General features: G+C 40.5%; 1 protein-coding gene across 7 annotated transcripts in view; it reads right to left on the bottom strand.

The window, feature by feature from the left end:
* Positions 1-16,396, bottom strand: part of PLCB4 (phospholipase C, beta 4) — a 488,269-nt gene that overhangs the window by 74,479 nt on the left and 397,394 nt on the right. For 5 of the 7 annotated variants that reach the window (XM_010834225.1, XM_010834226.1, XM_010834230.1 and 2 more), the window contains 6 exons: positions 10,352-10,452; positions 8,610-8,645; positions 5,196-5,337; positions 4,498-4,582; positions 4,027-4,151; positions 1,919-1,970 (listed from right to left, as the gene is read on the bottom strand). In XM_010834225.1, the coding sequence (XP_010832527.1) occupies positions 1,919-1,970; positions 4,027-4,151; positions 4,498-4,582; positions 5,196-5,337; positions 8,610-8,645; positions 10,352-10,452 (541 nt within the window). The remainder of the gene's footprint in view (positions 1-1,918; positions 1,971-4,026; positions 4,152-4,497; positions 4,583-5,195; positions 5,338-8,609; positions 8,646-10,351; positions 10,453-16,396) is intronic. The other 2 variants (XM_010834231.1, XM_010834229.1) reach the window with 1 other exon arrangement.

Here is a 16,396-nt window from a genome sequence, read left to right on the forward strand (position 1 = left end):
ACATCCTGAGAAATGCTGGGCTGGATGAAGCACAAGCTGGAATCAAGATTGCCGGGCGAAATATCAATAACCTCAGATATGCAGATGATACCACCCTTATGGCAGACAGTGAAGAGGAACTAAAGAGCCTCTTGATAAAAGTGCAAGAGGAGAGTGAAAAGTTTGGCTTTAAAGCTCAACATTCAGAAAACAAAGATCATGGCATCTGGTCCCATCACTTCGTGGGAAGTAGATGGGGAAACAGTGGAAACAGTCAGACTTTATTTTTTTGGGCTCCAAAATCACTGCAGATGGTGATTGCAGCCATGAAATTAAGACACTTACTCCTTGGAAGAAAGTTATGACCAACCTAGATAGCATATTCAAAAGCAGAGACGTTGCTTTGCCAAGAAAGGTCCATCTAGTCAAGGCTATGGTTTTTCCAGTGGTCATGTATGGATGTGAGAGTTGGACTGTGAAGAAAGGTGAGTGCCAAAGAATTCATACTTTTGAACTGTGGTGTTGCAGACGACTCTTGAGAGTCCCTTGGACTGCAAGGAGATCCTACCAGTTCATTCTAAAGGAGATCAGTCCTGGGTGTTCATTGGAAGGAATGATGCTAAAGCTGAAACTCCAATACTTTGACTCTGATGCTGGGAGGGGTTGAGGGCAGGAGGAGAAGGGGATGACAGAGGATGAGATGGCTGGATGGCATCACCGACTCAATGGACGTGAGTGTGAGTGAACACCGGGAGTTGGTGATGGACAGGGAGGCCTGGTGTGCTGCAATTCATGGGGTCACAAAGAGTCGGACACGACTGAGCAACTGAACTGAACTGAACTGAATTGAAATACAACACTTCATTAGTTTAAGGTATACAATTTGCATTTCCTTCAAAACACACAGCAGAGGCAAATGTCCTGTATGCTATAGGTGGGTGACTTGGTACCAGGGTTGCCACCTGGGGGTGCAGGTGCATTGGTGAGCAGGAGGAGGTGGGAGTCGGCATTCTGAATCCACAAGTGCTGAAAATTGTATCATGATTGGCTGTTTTCAGTATCCAACATTGGACATTATGTATCAAACTACAGAGGCCAAGGGCATTCAGACAGTAGTGTGGTGGGAAGAAATGGTACTCTATTTGATTAGTCTAGAAGGCTCTAGGCAAGGTTTGAGATCATTTACCTGCAGTACCACTTGGGCACATCTGCATGGAGGAAAAAAAAAATGGCCACACTTTTTTTTTTTTTGGTATAGAACTTGTACAGAATGTCTAAAGAAGAACTACAAGAAAGTTCTCCCATAGAACTTTCTTTAACTTCATTCTTTCATTTAACTTTCCAGCATTTCAGTGAAATTAACAGTTCCTATTTCACTACTTGGTTCACAGATTTTAGGGAGCACTATTTAAGTACTTCGAACAACATTCATAGCATTATTTTTTGGTGACTAGTATTTACAAGACAAGAAAAAAATTAATAGAGGACACAACTGTCTGCCTAGATGAAATAAATTCCACTTAATACTGAGGACTTCATTATATACTAAATCAACTTCATTCCTCTGTCTTATGTAAGATACACATATTTACTATCTTTGTCCCTCTTGCTGATGTCCAAATGAGCAGGGATCATTATCTGTCCTAGCTATAAAGGCCTCCACCATTGAATTTAAAGCGAGAGCATTAAACTGTGGAGTGTGTATAATAAAGTGCTTACCTAGGGGTTAATTTTTTTTTTTTACTCCGCTTAGTGAAACTGTGGTTGATGAAGAATGTATATTGCAGATGTAATTTACCTGGAGATTTCATTTGTTTCTATCCCACCCCTCAAACCTCGCTTAAATTCACCAACCCCTAATTTAAAATGACACGGTCTCATTACTGCTGTAGTATGGAGTGTGGAACATGGTGACAGCAGTTTAAATCACATTACTTACCCACACGATCCATTATACTCAAATTTCCCCTGATTCAACTGCATCGCTAAATCTGTCAAGAGACAAAAATAATTTAGCACTTCATCTTCCTGGACAAAGAAGATTCTGATGGGGTGATTTTAAATAATGGAAATCAGATACTGATCCCAGGCTGATAGGTCTTTTTTAACACCACAAGGTACTTCTGGATCTGTTTACAGAGAGAGGCATACAACTCTTTTTTCCATGTTTAAATGACCTTGAGTTTAAAATAAACAAAAAATGTGCATTCATAGAGATCATGTTGGCATTGCTTCCAAATTTGGATTCAATATATGAGTCACTGTTGAATTACTGTCGAGAGTACAGATGTCTAAGCTGATATATATATATATAGTTAGAGAAGACACGCCTTATGACCCAGAGGGAGGGTATGCTGGAGAAATCCAATAGGGTTGTATGAATATAAAACTCAATTAAAACTAATCAAAAACAAACTAGGTAAGTATCATATAAAAAAAAAATGTATGAGTTAAAAAGAATTATTCTAGTGGGGTCTACACTGGCAAAGCATGGTTATGACTTTTCTTGCAGGCAAACAAAATCTTCTTTATTTTCATCAGCAAAAAAAAGGGGGGGGGGCCTCCTGATGATTTTTTTTTTTCTTCTCAAAGTACTGTGATTAAACCTTACATTATAGAATAAAACGTAAGATGGCCTAGAGAATAAACTGCCTTTGGATCATTTAATCTACATCATGGTCTCACTGACAACAAAGAATACAACTTGACATCTTTTTAAATAGGCAAAATCAGCAGTGCCTTTTAATCTTTTTTGTTTCTATTAGAAACACTCCAGGATCGTGATGATTTCTGGTCACAGTCTAGCACAGTTAGCAGCAAGAGGGGTGTCGAGCAGAAATCTGACTTCAGTTCTGGTCACTGAGGATGGGAAACACGGTCGGGCCACATCCATGCCAAAGGGACACAAGTCATAGGACTTTTCAGTCAGTCCAGATCACAGGGAGCCCGGTGCATTGAGGTTTACAAGGTATGGTGGATGGGCTTGAAAAAAAAAAAAGCCCTAGACTGGGAAAGATGAGAGATACCCTCATAGAGGAAAAGAACAGAACAAAAGGGATGTTTTTTCCCAACATTTTAAAGCATTTAAAATGCTTTGAGTGCCCTGAAGCCGGTGCACTGGGATGACCCTGAGGGATCGGGTGGGGAGGGAGGTGGGAGGGAGCTTCAGGATGGGGACACATGTACACCCATGGCTGATTCATGTCAATGCATGGCAAAAACCACCACCATACTGTAAAACAATTAGCCTCCAATTAAAATAACTTGATTAATTTTTTTTAAAAAAGGACCATGATGTGGTAAATAGGTTTTGTGGCATATTTCTCACCTGTTTCACGTGAGTAACTAGAGACTATATTTTTTCTGTCTCTCATCTTCATATTGTGATCCTAGGCTCTTAAGCAAACTTTGAAAACTTTAAAGATTTTATTTATGCTTTCATAAAAATTGACTACTCTCCTTGCAGGAAAAAAAAAATATTATATATTGGAACCTGGCCAGAGTACACTTGGGAGGAATGTTATACATTAGTACCTCTAAGTGTATAGGACTCCTTAAACACCAGTTTAGCAGAACCTACTCCATAATACTCTACATCTTTATGGTGAGATTCTGCTATGTTGCTGATCTCCTGCTGAATGCCAACAGTGGGAAGGCTACTTTCCCAAGGAGAAATGAGTCATAGTTACTATACAAAGATCCTCAAATTCTTTTCATTTCATTCTGTCTCTGGACAAGAAGATAAGTTTGATCCAAAAAGAAGAAAAACTAGACATATTTCAGAAAAGGGGACAATGTTTAGCAAATTAGTCCTGGAATTTTCAAAAGGAAATTCAATTGAAGTCAAACTCTATTATCTTCTACCATTGTTTTATTACTTCAGTTTGTGTTTTCAATTTCTCACCATTCTATATATCCAACAACATGCTGTTTTGCCATATGTCTGCTTCCTTTAAAAAATGCCCACAGTCTACTGACAGCAACTCTTGGCACCGTCCTGTCAAAATATGCTCATGGAATTCGAGGTCACTGGACATCAGTTCCTACCTGGGGTTTGATAGTTCAGCGAAACCATCTGGCAGCCAGCGTTCCAGAAAATCTGAGGCATGTAATTACTGGAGTCCACTCGGCCTCCCTTGGGGTAAATGCGACTCATTTGCCGTTTATTATAACTGTGTAATGTATTAAGGAAAATGGAAAAGAGTATCCCAGCAGTGAAAAATAAATAACAAAGAGCTAAAGCAGTGAAGACTGAGATCAACACTGACAAAAACATGTGACAGTAGAGAGCGGATTTCACATGTATAAAGGACGCTAAAGAGAAAAGCCATTGTTCTCGGTGTGGATTATAAAAACAATTCGCATTTGGGCAGGTTTTCCCTGCTGCTGCAGTCTTTCACATACATTATTTTACTAGCTCTACAACCACAATATTATATTAGCCACCTTTCTGTTTTAGAGATTCCTGCCAAACTCAAAGTTCACCAACCATTTATTCCACTTAATACATAAGGATACTTCACAAATTCAATGGCGTGTGTCTTCAAGTAGCCTAGACCGACTGACTCATTAAAGGAAGACATGTTATAATGAATATTGCGTTCTGTAAAGAAAAGCAAAGATGCACTTAGAAACCCTGCCATCGGACTCACAGAAAGACAAGCGATAAATATAATTACACCTTGAATCACGAGGCTTTGGAGGCAGATGCTCCATCATGATATCAGTAGCTTCTACTTTCATTGATGTTCTGATGATGGAGACGGCTGACTTAAGAAAAGTGTGATGAATTCAATTCGGAGTCAACTATATGTATACCAACTGACATTCACAGCCACCCCTGGAATATGTATTTTCAGTGAGGACTATGTCTTCTCCAGTCCAGAAGTAGTTATGAGAAGTTTTAAAATATCACTTGCTATGTTTTTAAGAGACCAGGTTTTGACTCAAATAGGTCTTATAAAGTGTATCCAATGCAAGAGGCTATGCGCTTGGAGTGCTACCAAATCCAGTCTCTCAGAGCCACCTTGTGGACGATACTGGAAATGACAACACAAGGCCCCCATGAGCCAAGGATGTGTGTGGTCTGTGCAACAAAAATAAGGTGAGAAGGAACAGTCCACATGCCCAGGAAAGGAAATGGCAGCAAGTCAGATCACAGCACAATAAAAGAAAAGCAGACAAAAAAGGCAATAGCATTTAACCTTTGGTGTTACCTTCAGCCACATGGAAACCTTGAAACTTTACAGGCTGTGCATAGTTGATCATTGTGGACAAATACGGATGGATATTAGTGGTAGCACCCACATATTTATAAGATGCCATCCACGCCTGCTCATCTTCTACGGTAACCAGGCCCTACGAGCACAACAAAGGGGATACACACATCAGGACTTCAGCAGGCCTCAGATTTATGCCACAAACTGCCTTGTGTGAGTGTGTGTTCAGTTGCTCAGTCATGCCTGACTCTGTGATCCCATGGACTGTAGCTTGCCAGGCTCCTCTGTCTATGGTATTCTCCAAGCAAGAATACTGGAGTGGGTTACCATATCCTCCTCCAGGGGATTTTCCTGACCCAGGGATCAAATCCGAGTCTCCTGGGTTTCCTGCGCGGGCAGGTGGATTTTTTACTACTGAGCCACCTGGGAAGCCCCTACAAACTTCCTTACTAGAGATAATCTGGACACAGATCCAAGATGAAAGATTTTTCTCTTCCTCAATTATGTTAAATAAAACATAATTTTTAAAAAGAGCTTTTAATTTATTTAAAGATTTTTTTGATGTGGGCCATTTTTAAAGTCTTTAATGAATTTGTTACAATATTGCCTCTGTTGTATGTTGGTGTTTTGGTGTTTTGGCCACAATGCATGTGGCATCTTAGCTCCCTGACCAGGGATCGAACCCACACTCCGCATGTAGGAAGTGTGGTGTCTTAACCACTGGACTGCCAGGGAAGTCCCAATAAAGGATAATTTTAAAAGTTAACATCAGGACTTCCCTGGTGGTCCGGTGACTCCATGCTCCTAACACAAGGATGATGGGTTCCATCCTGGTCAGGGGACTAAGAATCCACATGCCTTGAGGCGTGGTCAAAAAAAAAAAAAGTTAATGTCTATTGTGGCTCCAAATAATATAAATAGAGATAATAGTAAAATATGAACCTTACCTTACATTTTGGGGACATTTTTTTAGATTTTCAAAGGACTTTATTCCAGATAATATATTGAAGTTCAGAGCAATGCTATGGAATATGTATAAAAGGTATTATAATTCATAATTTCACAAGTTGTGAAATAAATTAAAAAAACAGAGATCCTTCAATTTTAGTGTACAGGTGAAAGTGAAAGTGAAGTTGCTCAGTCATGCCCGACTCTTTGTGACCCCATGGATAGTAGCCTGCACCAAGCTCCTCCACCCATGGGATTTTCAAGGCAAGAGTACTGGAGTGGGTTGCCATTTCCTTCCCCAGGGAATCTTCCCAACCCAGGGATCGAACCCAGGTCTCTCACATTGTAGACAGAAGCTTTACCGTCTGAGTGTAGATTCCAGGGCCCCACCCTCAGAGTTTCTGAAAAAGGGAGTCTGCTGTGAAACCTGAGAAATGGCATTTCTAACTAGCTCCCAAGTAGCTGGTCTGGGGACCATACCTGCTTAACACTTTTGGAAACCAAGACATATACATAGTTTGTGGTATTTAAAAAAAAGCTTATTCTTAAACTAATGTGATAATCTACTACACAGGACCTATTAAAATTGCATTATTTTGCATACAGGCAAAGAGTAACAAATTAGTTTGTTTTCTTGTAAATCAGGACAAAAGCAACACAATCAACAACAACAAAAATAACACCTTCAGAAGTGATCAATATTTAATTGAGATCAATACTCCAGGATGAATAAACTATTGACTCATATCAGTCAATTCATTTGTTAAAAAAAATGGCCAGGCCATTTTGTTTACCTGACAACATTTTAGATCATCAAACTGATTTCACCAATAAAAGCCAATAAATAAACAAATAATGTAACTTGTTGACATTTTTAAAAATCATGTTTTCAAATGTCCCCAGTTAAAATTTGAGAGTTCATTGAGCACATAATCATGAATACACTGAATCTGAAAATAAAAATGACCTATAGGTCAGGAAATTCATTTGATAGCAAAACGGAAAGGTCTTTGTTTCAAGTATATTGGTGTTTTGAAAGGCTGTTAGTCAATTTCACATTGTATCCATTCTAGGAGCTTTATTTGACATTACTTAATGTCCGTCTAGTCAAGGCTGTGGTTTTTCCAGTGGTCATGTATGGATGTGAGAGTTGGACTATAAAGAAAGCTGAGTGCAGAAGAATTGATGTTTTTGAACTGTGGTGTTGGAGAAGACTCTTGGAGTCCCTTGGACTGCAAGAAGATCCAACCAGTCCATCCTAAAGGAGATCAGTCCTGGGTGTTCATTGGAAGGACTGATGCTGAAGCTGAAACTCCAATACTTTGGCCACCTCATGCGAAGAGTTGACTCATTGGAAAAGACCCTGATGTTGGGAGGAATTGGGGGCAGGAGGAGAAGGGGACAACGATGAGATGGCTGGATGGCATCACCAACTTGATGGACATGAGTTTGAGTGAACTCCAGGAGTTGGTGATAGACAGGAAGGCCCAGTGTGCTGTGATTCACGGGGTCACAAAGAGTCGGACATGACTGACCGAACTGAACTGAATTTTGACTTTATCATAAGGGAAGTAAAGTAATATTTTTAATTGTTATATCCTCTTCACAGCTCATGACATCAAAGTGGTCCTTTTAATAAAAGTACATGGTGTGTTACAGTTGTGAAACTGTTGGCAGCCAGAGGCAGAAATTTACTTTATGATTTGATTCCCACATCAGGGCTTCAGAAAGTACTATTTTCTTGTCTATGGGGTCCTATCTTATTTGAAGGAAAACCCAATATTCTTACTGTCTAAAGTCTGGAATAATTCTGGTTAAGTCTGATCCCAGTCTTCTCCTAAGATACTTGTGAAATTCTCTTCTACTAGAATTTCTTAAGATACTGGGGTCAACAAAGATAAGCTGATCTTTGATCATTGATGTTTGTTAGCTAAGCAGCTGTGACCAAGTTATTTTCATCTTTAAGGCCTTAGCCTTCTCATGCAGTTAGTGGGTCGGACTGTATTTGCTACACATGATGACTGACAGTAACAAGGTTGTCATCCAGGGAATCAGCCCGGTACCCAGCTTATGGTACTGGCATTACTAATTATCAATAAACATACAGTAGAAGAATTATACATGCCTTTGTCCATTGTCTAGGAATGAAATCTCAAATGCTAACTAAGAATATACCTAAATGCCCAAACACTTATTTTTAGAAAAATCATCTTATTTGTCTGCCCTAGGTTTTGTGATTCTATCAGGAGATAATCATTTCATCACATGGTTAATTTTTTCTTTTGAAGACTCTTGTAAGTAGATGCACTGAGCACGTAAATATTATCCCTATAGTCTGATATTTCATGGGCGGTGGGTGGGAGAAGACAGAATAAATAGCAGTTAGTAACACCTGTTCAATATTGAATGACCACATAGTTTCTAATAATGAAAACAAAATGCACAATGGAATTGTTTTGTTACCTTTTTGCTGTTTTCATGTTCAAGGTCATCTGAAGCCTAAATTAGAGAAAGAAAATAATTTACTTCTCTAAAGGGAGAAACTCCAAGTGTACTAGCCCCTCACCTGTGGATATTTAAATATGTTAGTTACCTGTACACCTGCTATTCTATTTATCTGTTAAGATAGGACATTACTGGTGACATAAGGCCACAGATACAGTGAGAACTGAAAGGATATCATGGTGTAACTCTCTTCCACACCAGAAAAGCTCATCTTAATGCTTATCTCCATTTTGGCTGATAGTCTTCACCTATTTAGTGCTTCCTTAAGGTAATTTAGTTAGTGATCTAGTGATGGGGCTTGGGAAATAATCGGTGTGACCACCTTCTCTGGTATGTAAAGGATCACTCTTGAGCAAGTCAACACTCATGTCTGGGTGCGGATAAAGGTGGATAATGAGTTTAGAAGGCATCTAATAATCTGAAAGTAGCTGCAATGCTCTATATCAGAAAAGGTAAACGTATCGGTAGTATTCTCCTGGCTTCACTCAGCAGATAAATTTGGTCTCGTTTTCTTAGCACCTACTGTATACACCTACCTGCATCTTCATCTGTTGTCTTTAAAGATGAAGTACTACTGCTCCCATCAAAGACCATGTCAAAGGATTCAGTCATCACCCTGGATTTATTTATCCTAAAATTAACTGCCTCTGGACTCCAGGGTTCCCTTTAACCACTGGTTCCCCTTCACAGCAAAACTACTCAAAAGTATTGCTTCTCCTCACTTAGATGTGTCTGTTCAAGGGTCCCTACCCGCCCCGAAACTCCTCTTTTCAAGGTCACCATGACCCCCAGGCTAGTGATCCAGTGGACACTCTTGCATCTTCTTACTCTATCACTCACTAGTATTAAAAACCACCCACTTTGCCGGGCCCCAGTGGGGGTTGGGGAATGAGATGCTCAGAGGGTATGAACTTCCGGTTATAAGATGAGTAAGTCCTGGGGATGTCACGGACAGCATGGTGACTAGAGTTAACAATACTATTCCATTCCAGGTGGTGAAAGCGGTGAATCTGCCTGCCAATGCAGGAGACATAAGAGGCATAGGTTTGATCCCTGAGCCAGGAAGATCCCCTGAAGGAGGAAATGACAATCCACTCCGTATTCTTGCCTGGAGAATCCATCGACAGAGGAGCCTGGTGGACTACAGTCCATTGGGGTAGCGAAGAGTCGGATAGGACAAAGTGACTTAGCATGCACACATACTTGAAAGGTGTTAAGACAGCAGACCATAAATGTTTCCATAACACACACACACACACACACATACACACACACAAAGGTGATTAATATACTGGTGCTTATTCTATGTTAGGAGAGAGATGAGACCTCCAATGGGTAGCACTGATTTTCTAATGAGGGTTTGCTGGGATGATTGGGGTCATTAACTCGATGATCTGAACAGCATCACCTTTGCTGCTGGGGTGCTGCTGCTGTCTTCCTGCTCACGTGTCATAAGGAAATAAATAACATTTGAAAGACATGGGCCAAAGAGGTAGGGGTCTAGGGGTCAACACTAGGCATGGCCAAAGAGTCACTGTACTGTGCATGCCTCGAGGTCAGATGCTGATTCTGGCCACCCCACTGAGAAGGGGAATTACAGGCTACCGTATTCTTTTGTGGCTCTCACATTTCTGAAATGGCATAACTACCAGCTGCCATCTCTTGGAAGTCATGAAAGCAAAGAGCACCAAGACTCTGACCTTCTTGACACTATTGGCAATAGCTTCCTTGTGACCCAAGTCATCTGCAGAAAGTTCATTTCCATATTTGTATTCAGGGTGGGCTTCCTCCTCTTGCTCAGCTGTGGGAAAGACAAAAGGAAAATTCATGAAGCTAACTTAACACCAAGGGGTCAGGCCTCCTCTGTAATCTTGGGTAGAACAGAAGCATTTTGAGATGGGAAGGAAGCTAAAAACAGGAACGTTTTAAAAAGTAACTTTTTTCAAGTTAAACTCTCACTAAACTCTTATCTAATCAAGGTCAACTGCACTGAGCATGATTTTTTTTAATTGAATATAGTTGGTTTAAAATATTGTGTTAGTTTCAGGTGTACAGCAAAGTGATTCAGTCATATATATATATATATACTGATTATTTTCCATTACAGGTGATTATAGATATAAAACACTGTTCTTGTATTACACGGTAAATCATTGTTAGCCTGGTTTTTACATGCTTGACCCTTTTATAAGCTTTTCTTACGTGAATGATTACTTCTATCCTAGTATATACAATAACCCTAAAAATTAAAAGCCTCAAACACCTCAGGAAGATCTGTGACTCATGAAAGGATAGTTTGATCTTCTATGACACCCAGAGAAAACAAGATACAAGAGAAGGAAAATACATTTGATAATTCTGAAAAAGAGTCAAAAATGTCCACTTGAATTTTATGGGCATAATGACTTGTGGCTGGGAGTGGTGTGATACAGAAAAGAAAGAACTTGGAAGGACTTACTGCTTCTGTAAATCATTTGCCAAATCTGGCTTAGGTTTAAAAGACTCTGAAGTCATTCCTGGGGTTCATGGTGGGGTGGGAGCAGGAAGTGGGTGCTATATCAGGCTGGTACCCCAGGAGCCTGGACTGAGCTAAGTAGAGAGGCAGAAATGCCATTATTCAATCCTTTGGTTCAGGAAATTACAAGAACTCTGGTATCCACCCAAGGCTGTCAGTGGAAAAAGGATTGCCTGTTGGAAAATTAGCCACATACTGGTTGGTATGAGATCTGTATTCCCATGATGCCCATCCTGCAGGGGCTCCCATAAATTTGCCTAAAAACTAGCCAGGAAGAGAAGACAGCCACAGGCCATCAGATAAGGTCAACACAAATCACACTGTCACTACACTGAGCATGAGGGACCTTTACTACAAAAACAAAGCCAAAAAAACACTGAAAATGTTTCTGACAGAGGTGAACAGAGCCATAAGAATTAGATGTATTTTTTAAAAAATAGTATGTTTAAAAGGTGGAAAGGAGAATGCAAGAACAGGAGTAGATGAAAAACTTTCACTGATTCTAAGGTGCATTTCCCCCACGTTGGAATATATCTAATATGGCGAAGTATTCTTTATTTTATTTTTTATTAATATTATTTTATTATTATTTTTAAAATATAAATCTGTTCATTTCAATTGGAGGCCAACCACCCTACAATATTGTATTGGTTCTGCCATACATCAACATGAATCCGCCACGGGTGTACACGTGTTCCCCATCCTGAACCTCCCTCCCACCTCCCTCCCCGTACCATCCCTCTGGGTCATCTCAGTGCACCAGCCCCAAGCATCCAGTATCATGCATCGAACCTGGACTGGCGATTCATTTCATATATGATATTATACATGTTTTAATGCCATTCCCCCAAATCATCCCACCCTCTCCTTCTCCCACAGAGTCCAAAAGACTGTTCTATACATCTGTGTCTCTTTTGCCCTCTCACATACAGGGTTACCGTTCAATGGCATTTTATAATGCACTAGAAGCAGTTTTCTTTCTTTTAGAATAGCAGTGCCTTTCAATCGGCAGTATCTTAGGTTCAGAAATTTGGATGACTTTATGCAAGGTGCCATTCCACGGAGTGGATGAAGGCAAGGGAAAGCAGTCAGACACCTTCCTCTTCTGGAACTGATATTCTGGTGATGGGCTATTCTGGAGGCAGATGATTTTTTCCTAAAGTAAGTTATCTAGGCTTTGGGCAGGAAAAAAAGGATCTGAGAAACTGAAAGAGGTCTCAAAATAATCTAGGCTAGTGTATTCACTTATATCTAAAATAAACAGATTCACAGATATGATTTGATGTGTCTGAGGTCACAGAGTCAGAATATGAACCTAGATTCTCAGGCTTCTTAGACTAAAGCTCTTAATGTGACACTGGATTTCTGTGACCAACAACAGTCTGTGACCAAGATTTTGAAACCTCTGACCATCACTATTGAATTTCAATTTTATAGCTAGTTTAACCTGCCCAGCCAGATAAAAACTACTTGAATTTCAAGGGGGTATATTCCACAGAAGTGGCTGAGACTTAATAACTGCTTTAAAAGGGTTGTACAACTAAAGGTTGGCATCTCTTGATGGTGCTAACACCAACAACTGCACACAATGTTGGTATTCCCCACTTCTCATCTGGTCACATCTCTAGAGTTTTCTATGTATAATACAAGGGATTTGTATTAATTTTGTATCCTGCAACTCTACTCAATTCATTGATCAGCTCTAGTAATTTTCTGGTGGTATCTTTAGGGTTTCCTATGTATAATCCTGCTCATCTGAATCTATGTCCAGCCTAATAACTGGACACACATATTCATTGACTGAGAGCCTTTTTTATTTTCCAAAGCCTTCAGGCAGGTCTGCACTCTTGAACTGTGCTTGGTTTTCTGTTGAAGTATTTAAATTAGAGACTCCTCATTCATGTGTAGTAGGATTATACTGTGATAGAGGGTAATTACAGCCAACTGGTTGACCAGAACTAAACTCAAGTATGACTGAGGGGACATAAGACTCATATGTAGCGGGGATAGCAGACATCTTTACCGTTAGAGAGAAACTCAGGTACGTATGAATTAACACATTTCTGTCAGAGCAACTAAAACTTTACCACAAACTTTTCTGGAATAACATGGGAGTTACTAGAGGCAAATTTATTTTGTCTCTAGGAATGATGAGCATCTGTATAAAAGTTGGGAAAGTAGCCTTAAGGATGGTAAGTGGATCATACTGACCCCTCATTTTAGATGAATGTGTGTATGTTCAAGAAACTTCACATCTCTGACTCATATCATTTATATTGTTTTTCCTTTTTTAAAGACAAACAATGATTTTGCATATTCTGTTCTTTATATTTCTATACATTAGAAGGACAATGTTGTGAGGTACCAAAGGACTTGACCCTGGAGTCAAGGCAATTTGAGATTGAGTCTTAGTGTCATTGCCAACCAGCGGTGGCACCACATGTAACATATGTTATTTATCTAAGCTTCAGTTTCTTCTTCTGAAAAATGAATGTAATAACTGTTTCATTAGGCTGCATAAAGATTAGAGAAGGCACTGACGTAAAGCACTCGATCACAGTTGGTACAACAATTGTAGTTGTTGTTATCATTAATATTATTATTATTTTTCTTAGTGTATTTCATTATTATATAGCTTTACTGGATTATTATCTAGTAACATGTTTTTGATTATCATCTATGAAAGTTAACCTAAAGTTAAGGGTCAGCTTTTATATAATATTCAGACTTTCAAGGCTTAAAAGTACTTCATTGATCTTTTAAATATTTTTATTGGAGTATAATTGATTTACAATGTTGTGTTAGTTTCAAGTGTACAGTGAAGAGATTCAGTTATACACATACATTTATCCAATTTTTTTCCATTTCTTTTCTCATATAGGTTATTAAGAATACTGACTAGAGTTTCCTGTGCTATACAGTAGGTGCCTGTTAGTTATCTATTTTATATGTAGTTGTGTGCTGACAAACAGATTCGAGGGATTAGATCTGGTAGGCAGAGTACCTGAAGAACTATGGTGGAGGTTCATGATATCATACAGGAGGCAGTGATCAAGACCATCCCCAAGAAAAAAGAAATGAAAAAAGGCAAAATGGTTGTCTAAGGAGGCCCTACAAATAGCTGAGAAAAGGAGAAGTGAAAAGCAAAGGAGAAAAGGAAAGATATACCCATTTGAATGTGGAGTTCCAAAGAATAGCAAGGAGAGATAAGAAAGCCTTCTTCAGTGATCATTGCAACAAATAGAGGAAAACAGTAGAATGCAAAAGACTAGTTTTGTGCTGGCAAGATGGTGGGGTAGAAGGATGTGGGCACTTATCTTTTATGAGAACTCCAAAATAACAACTCGCTGCTGAACAACCATCTACAGGAGAATGTTGGATTTGACCAAAAAAAGATACCCCACGTCCAAGGGCAAAGGAGAAGCCCCAGTAAGATGGTAGGAGGGGTGAAACAGCATTTAGAAACAAACCCCATACCTGCCAGAGATGCTCAGAGGGTTCAAACAAAACCTTGTGTGCACCAGGACCCAGAGACCCCACAGACACTGACCAGACCTGCTTGAGTCTCCTGCAGAGGTATGAGTCAGCAGTGGCCTGCTGCAGGGGCTCTGGGTGCAGCTACCTGGTCACACAGCCTGTGGCATAAGCCCTCTTGGAGGAGGTTGCCATTAACCCCACCATAGAGCAGCAGAGCAGACAACCCACAAACTGCAAAACAATTATACCAAAGGAATCCTTGCGCTGTTAAGAAAGTTCTAGGACCCACAACAGATGTCCCAACCTGGGGATCTGGCAAAGGGACTGAGAAATCCCAGATAATTTGACTTTGGAGGCCAGTGGGATTTGATTATAGAACTTACACAGGACTGGGGAAACAGACCTTTGGAGGGCACAAACAAAACCTTGTGGGCACCAGGATCCAGGAGAAAGGAGCAGTAACTCCACAAGAGACTGACCCAGACTTGCCTGTGAGTGTCCAGGAGTCTCCAGTGGAGGCAGTGGGGTGGCGGTGGCCTGCTGCAGGGTCGGGGGCACTGTGTACGGCCGTGCATGTGTGGGACCTTTTGAAGGAGGCTGCCATTATCTTCATTACCTCCACCATAGTTTGGTCTCAGGTCAAAAAACAAGGACGGAAGAGGGCCTCGCCCATCAACAGAAAATTGGATTAACAAATTACTGAGCATGGCCCCGCCCATCAGAACAAGACCCAGTTTTCCCCACAGTCAGTCTCTCCCATCAAGAAAATTCCATAAGCCTCTTATCCTTATCCCTCAGAGGGCAGACAGATTGAAAACTACAATCACAGAAAACTAATCAAACTGATCACATGGACCACAGCCTTGTCTAACTCAATGAAACTATAAGCCATGCCCTGTCAGATCAGATCAGTCGCTCAGTCGTGTCCAACTCTGTGCAACCCCATGAATCGCAGCACACCAGGCCTCCCTGTCCATCACCAACTCCCGGAGTTCACTCAGACTCACGTCCATCGAGTCAGTGATGCCATCCAATCATCTCATCCTCTGTCGTCCCCTTCTCCTCCTGCCCCCAATCCCTCCCAGCATCAGTCTTTTCCAATGAGTCAACTCTTCGCATGAGGTGGCCAAAGTACTGGACATTCAGCTTTAGCATCATTCCTTCCAAAGAAATCCCAGGGCTGATCTCCTTCAGAATGGACTGGTTGGATCTCCTTGCAGTCCAAGGGACTCTCAAGAGTCTTCTCCAACACCACAGTTCAAAAGCATCAATTCTTCGGCTCTCAGCCTTCTTCACAGTCCAACTCTCACATCCATACATGACCACAGGAAAAACCATAGCCTTGACTAGATGAACCTTTGTTGGCAAAACAAGGTCTCTGCTTTTGAATATGCTATCTAGGTTGGTCATAACTTTCCTTCCAAGGAGTAAGCGTCTTTTAATTTCATGGCTGCAGTCACCATCTGCAGTGATTTTGGAGCCCAGAAAAATAAAGTCTGACACTATTTCCACTGTTTCCCCATCTATTTGCCATGAAGTGATGGGACCGGATGCCATGATCTTCGTTTTCTGAATGTTGAGCTTTAAGCCAACTTTTTCACTCTCCACTTTCACTTTCATCAAGAGGCTTTGAGTTCCTCTTCACTTTCTGCCATAAGGGTGGTGTCATCTGCATGTCTGAGGTTACTGATATTTCTCCCGGCAATCTTGATGCCAGCTTGTGTTTCTTCCAGTCCAGCATTTCTCATGATGT

This window comes from Bison bison, unplaced genomic scaffold (assembly GCF_000754665.1).
Source record: "Bison bison bison isolate TAMUID 2011002044 unplaced genomic scaffold, Bison_UMD1.0 scf7180017864030, whole genome shotgun sequence".
NCBI lineage: Eukaryota > Metazoa > Chordata > Mammalia > Artiodactyla > Bovidae > Bison > Bison bison.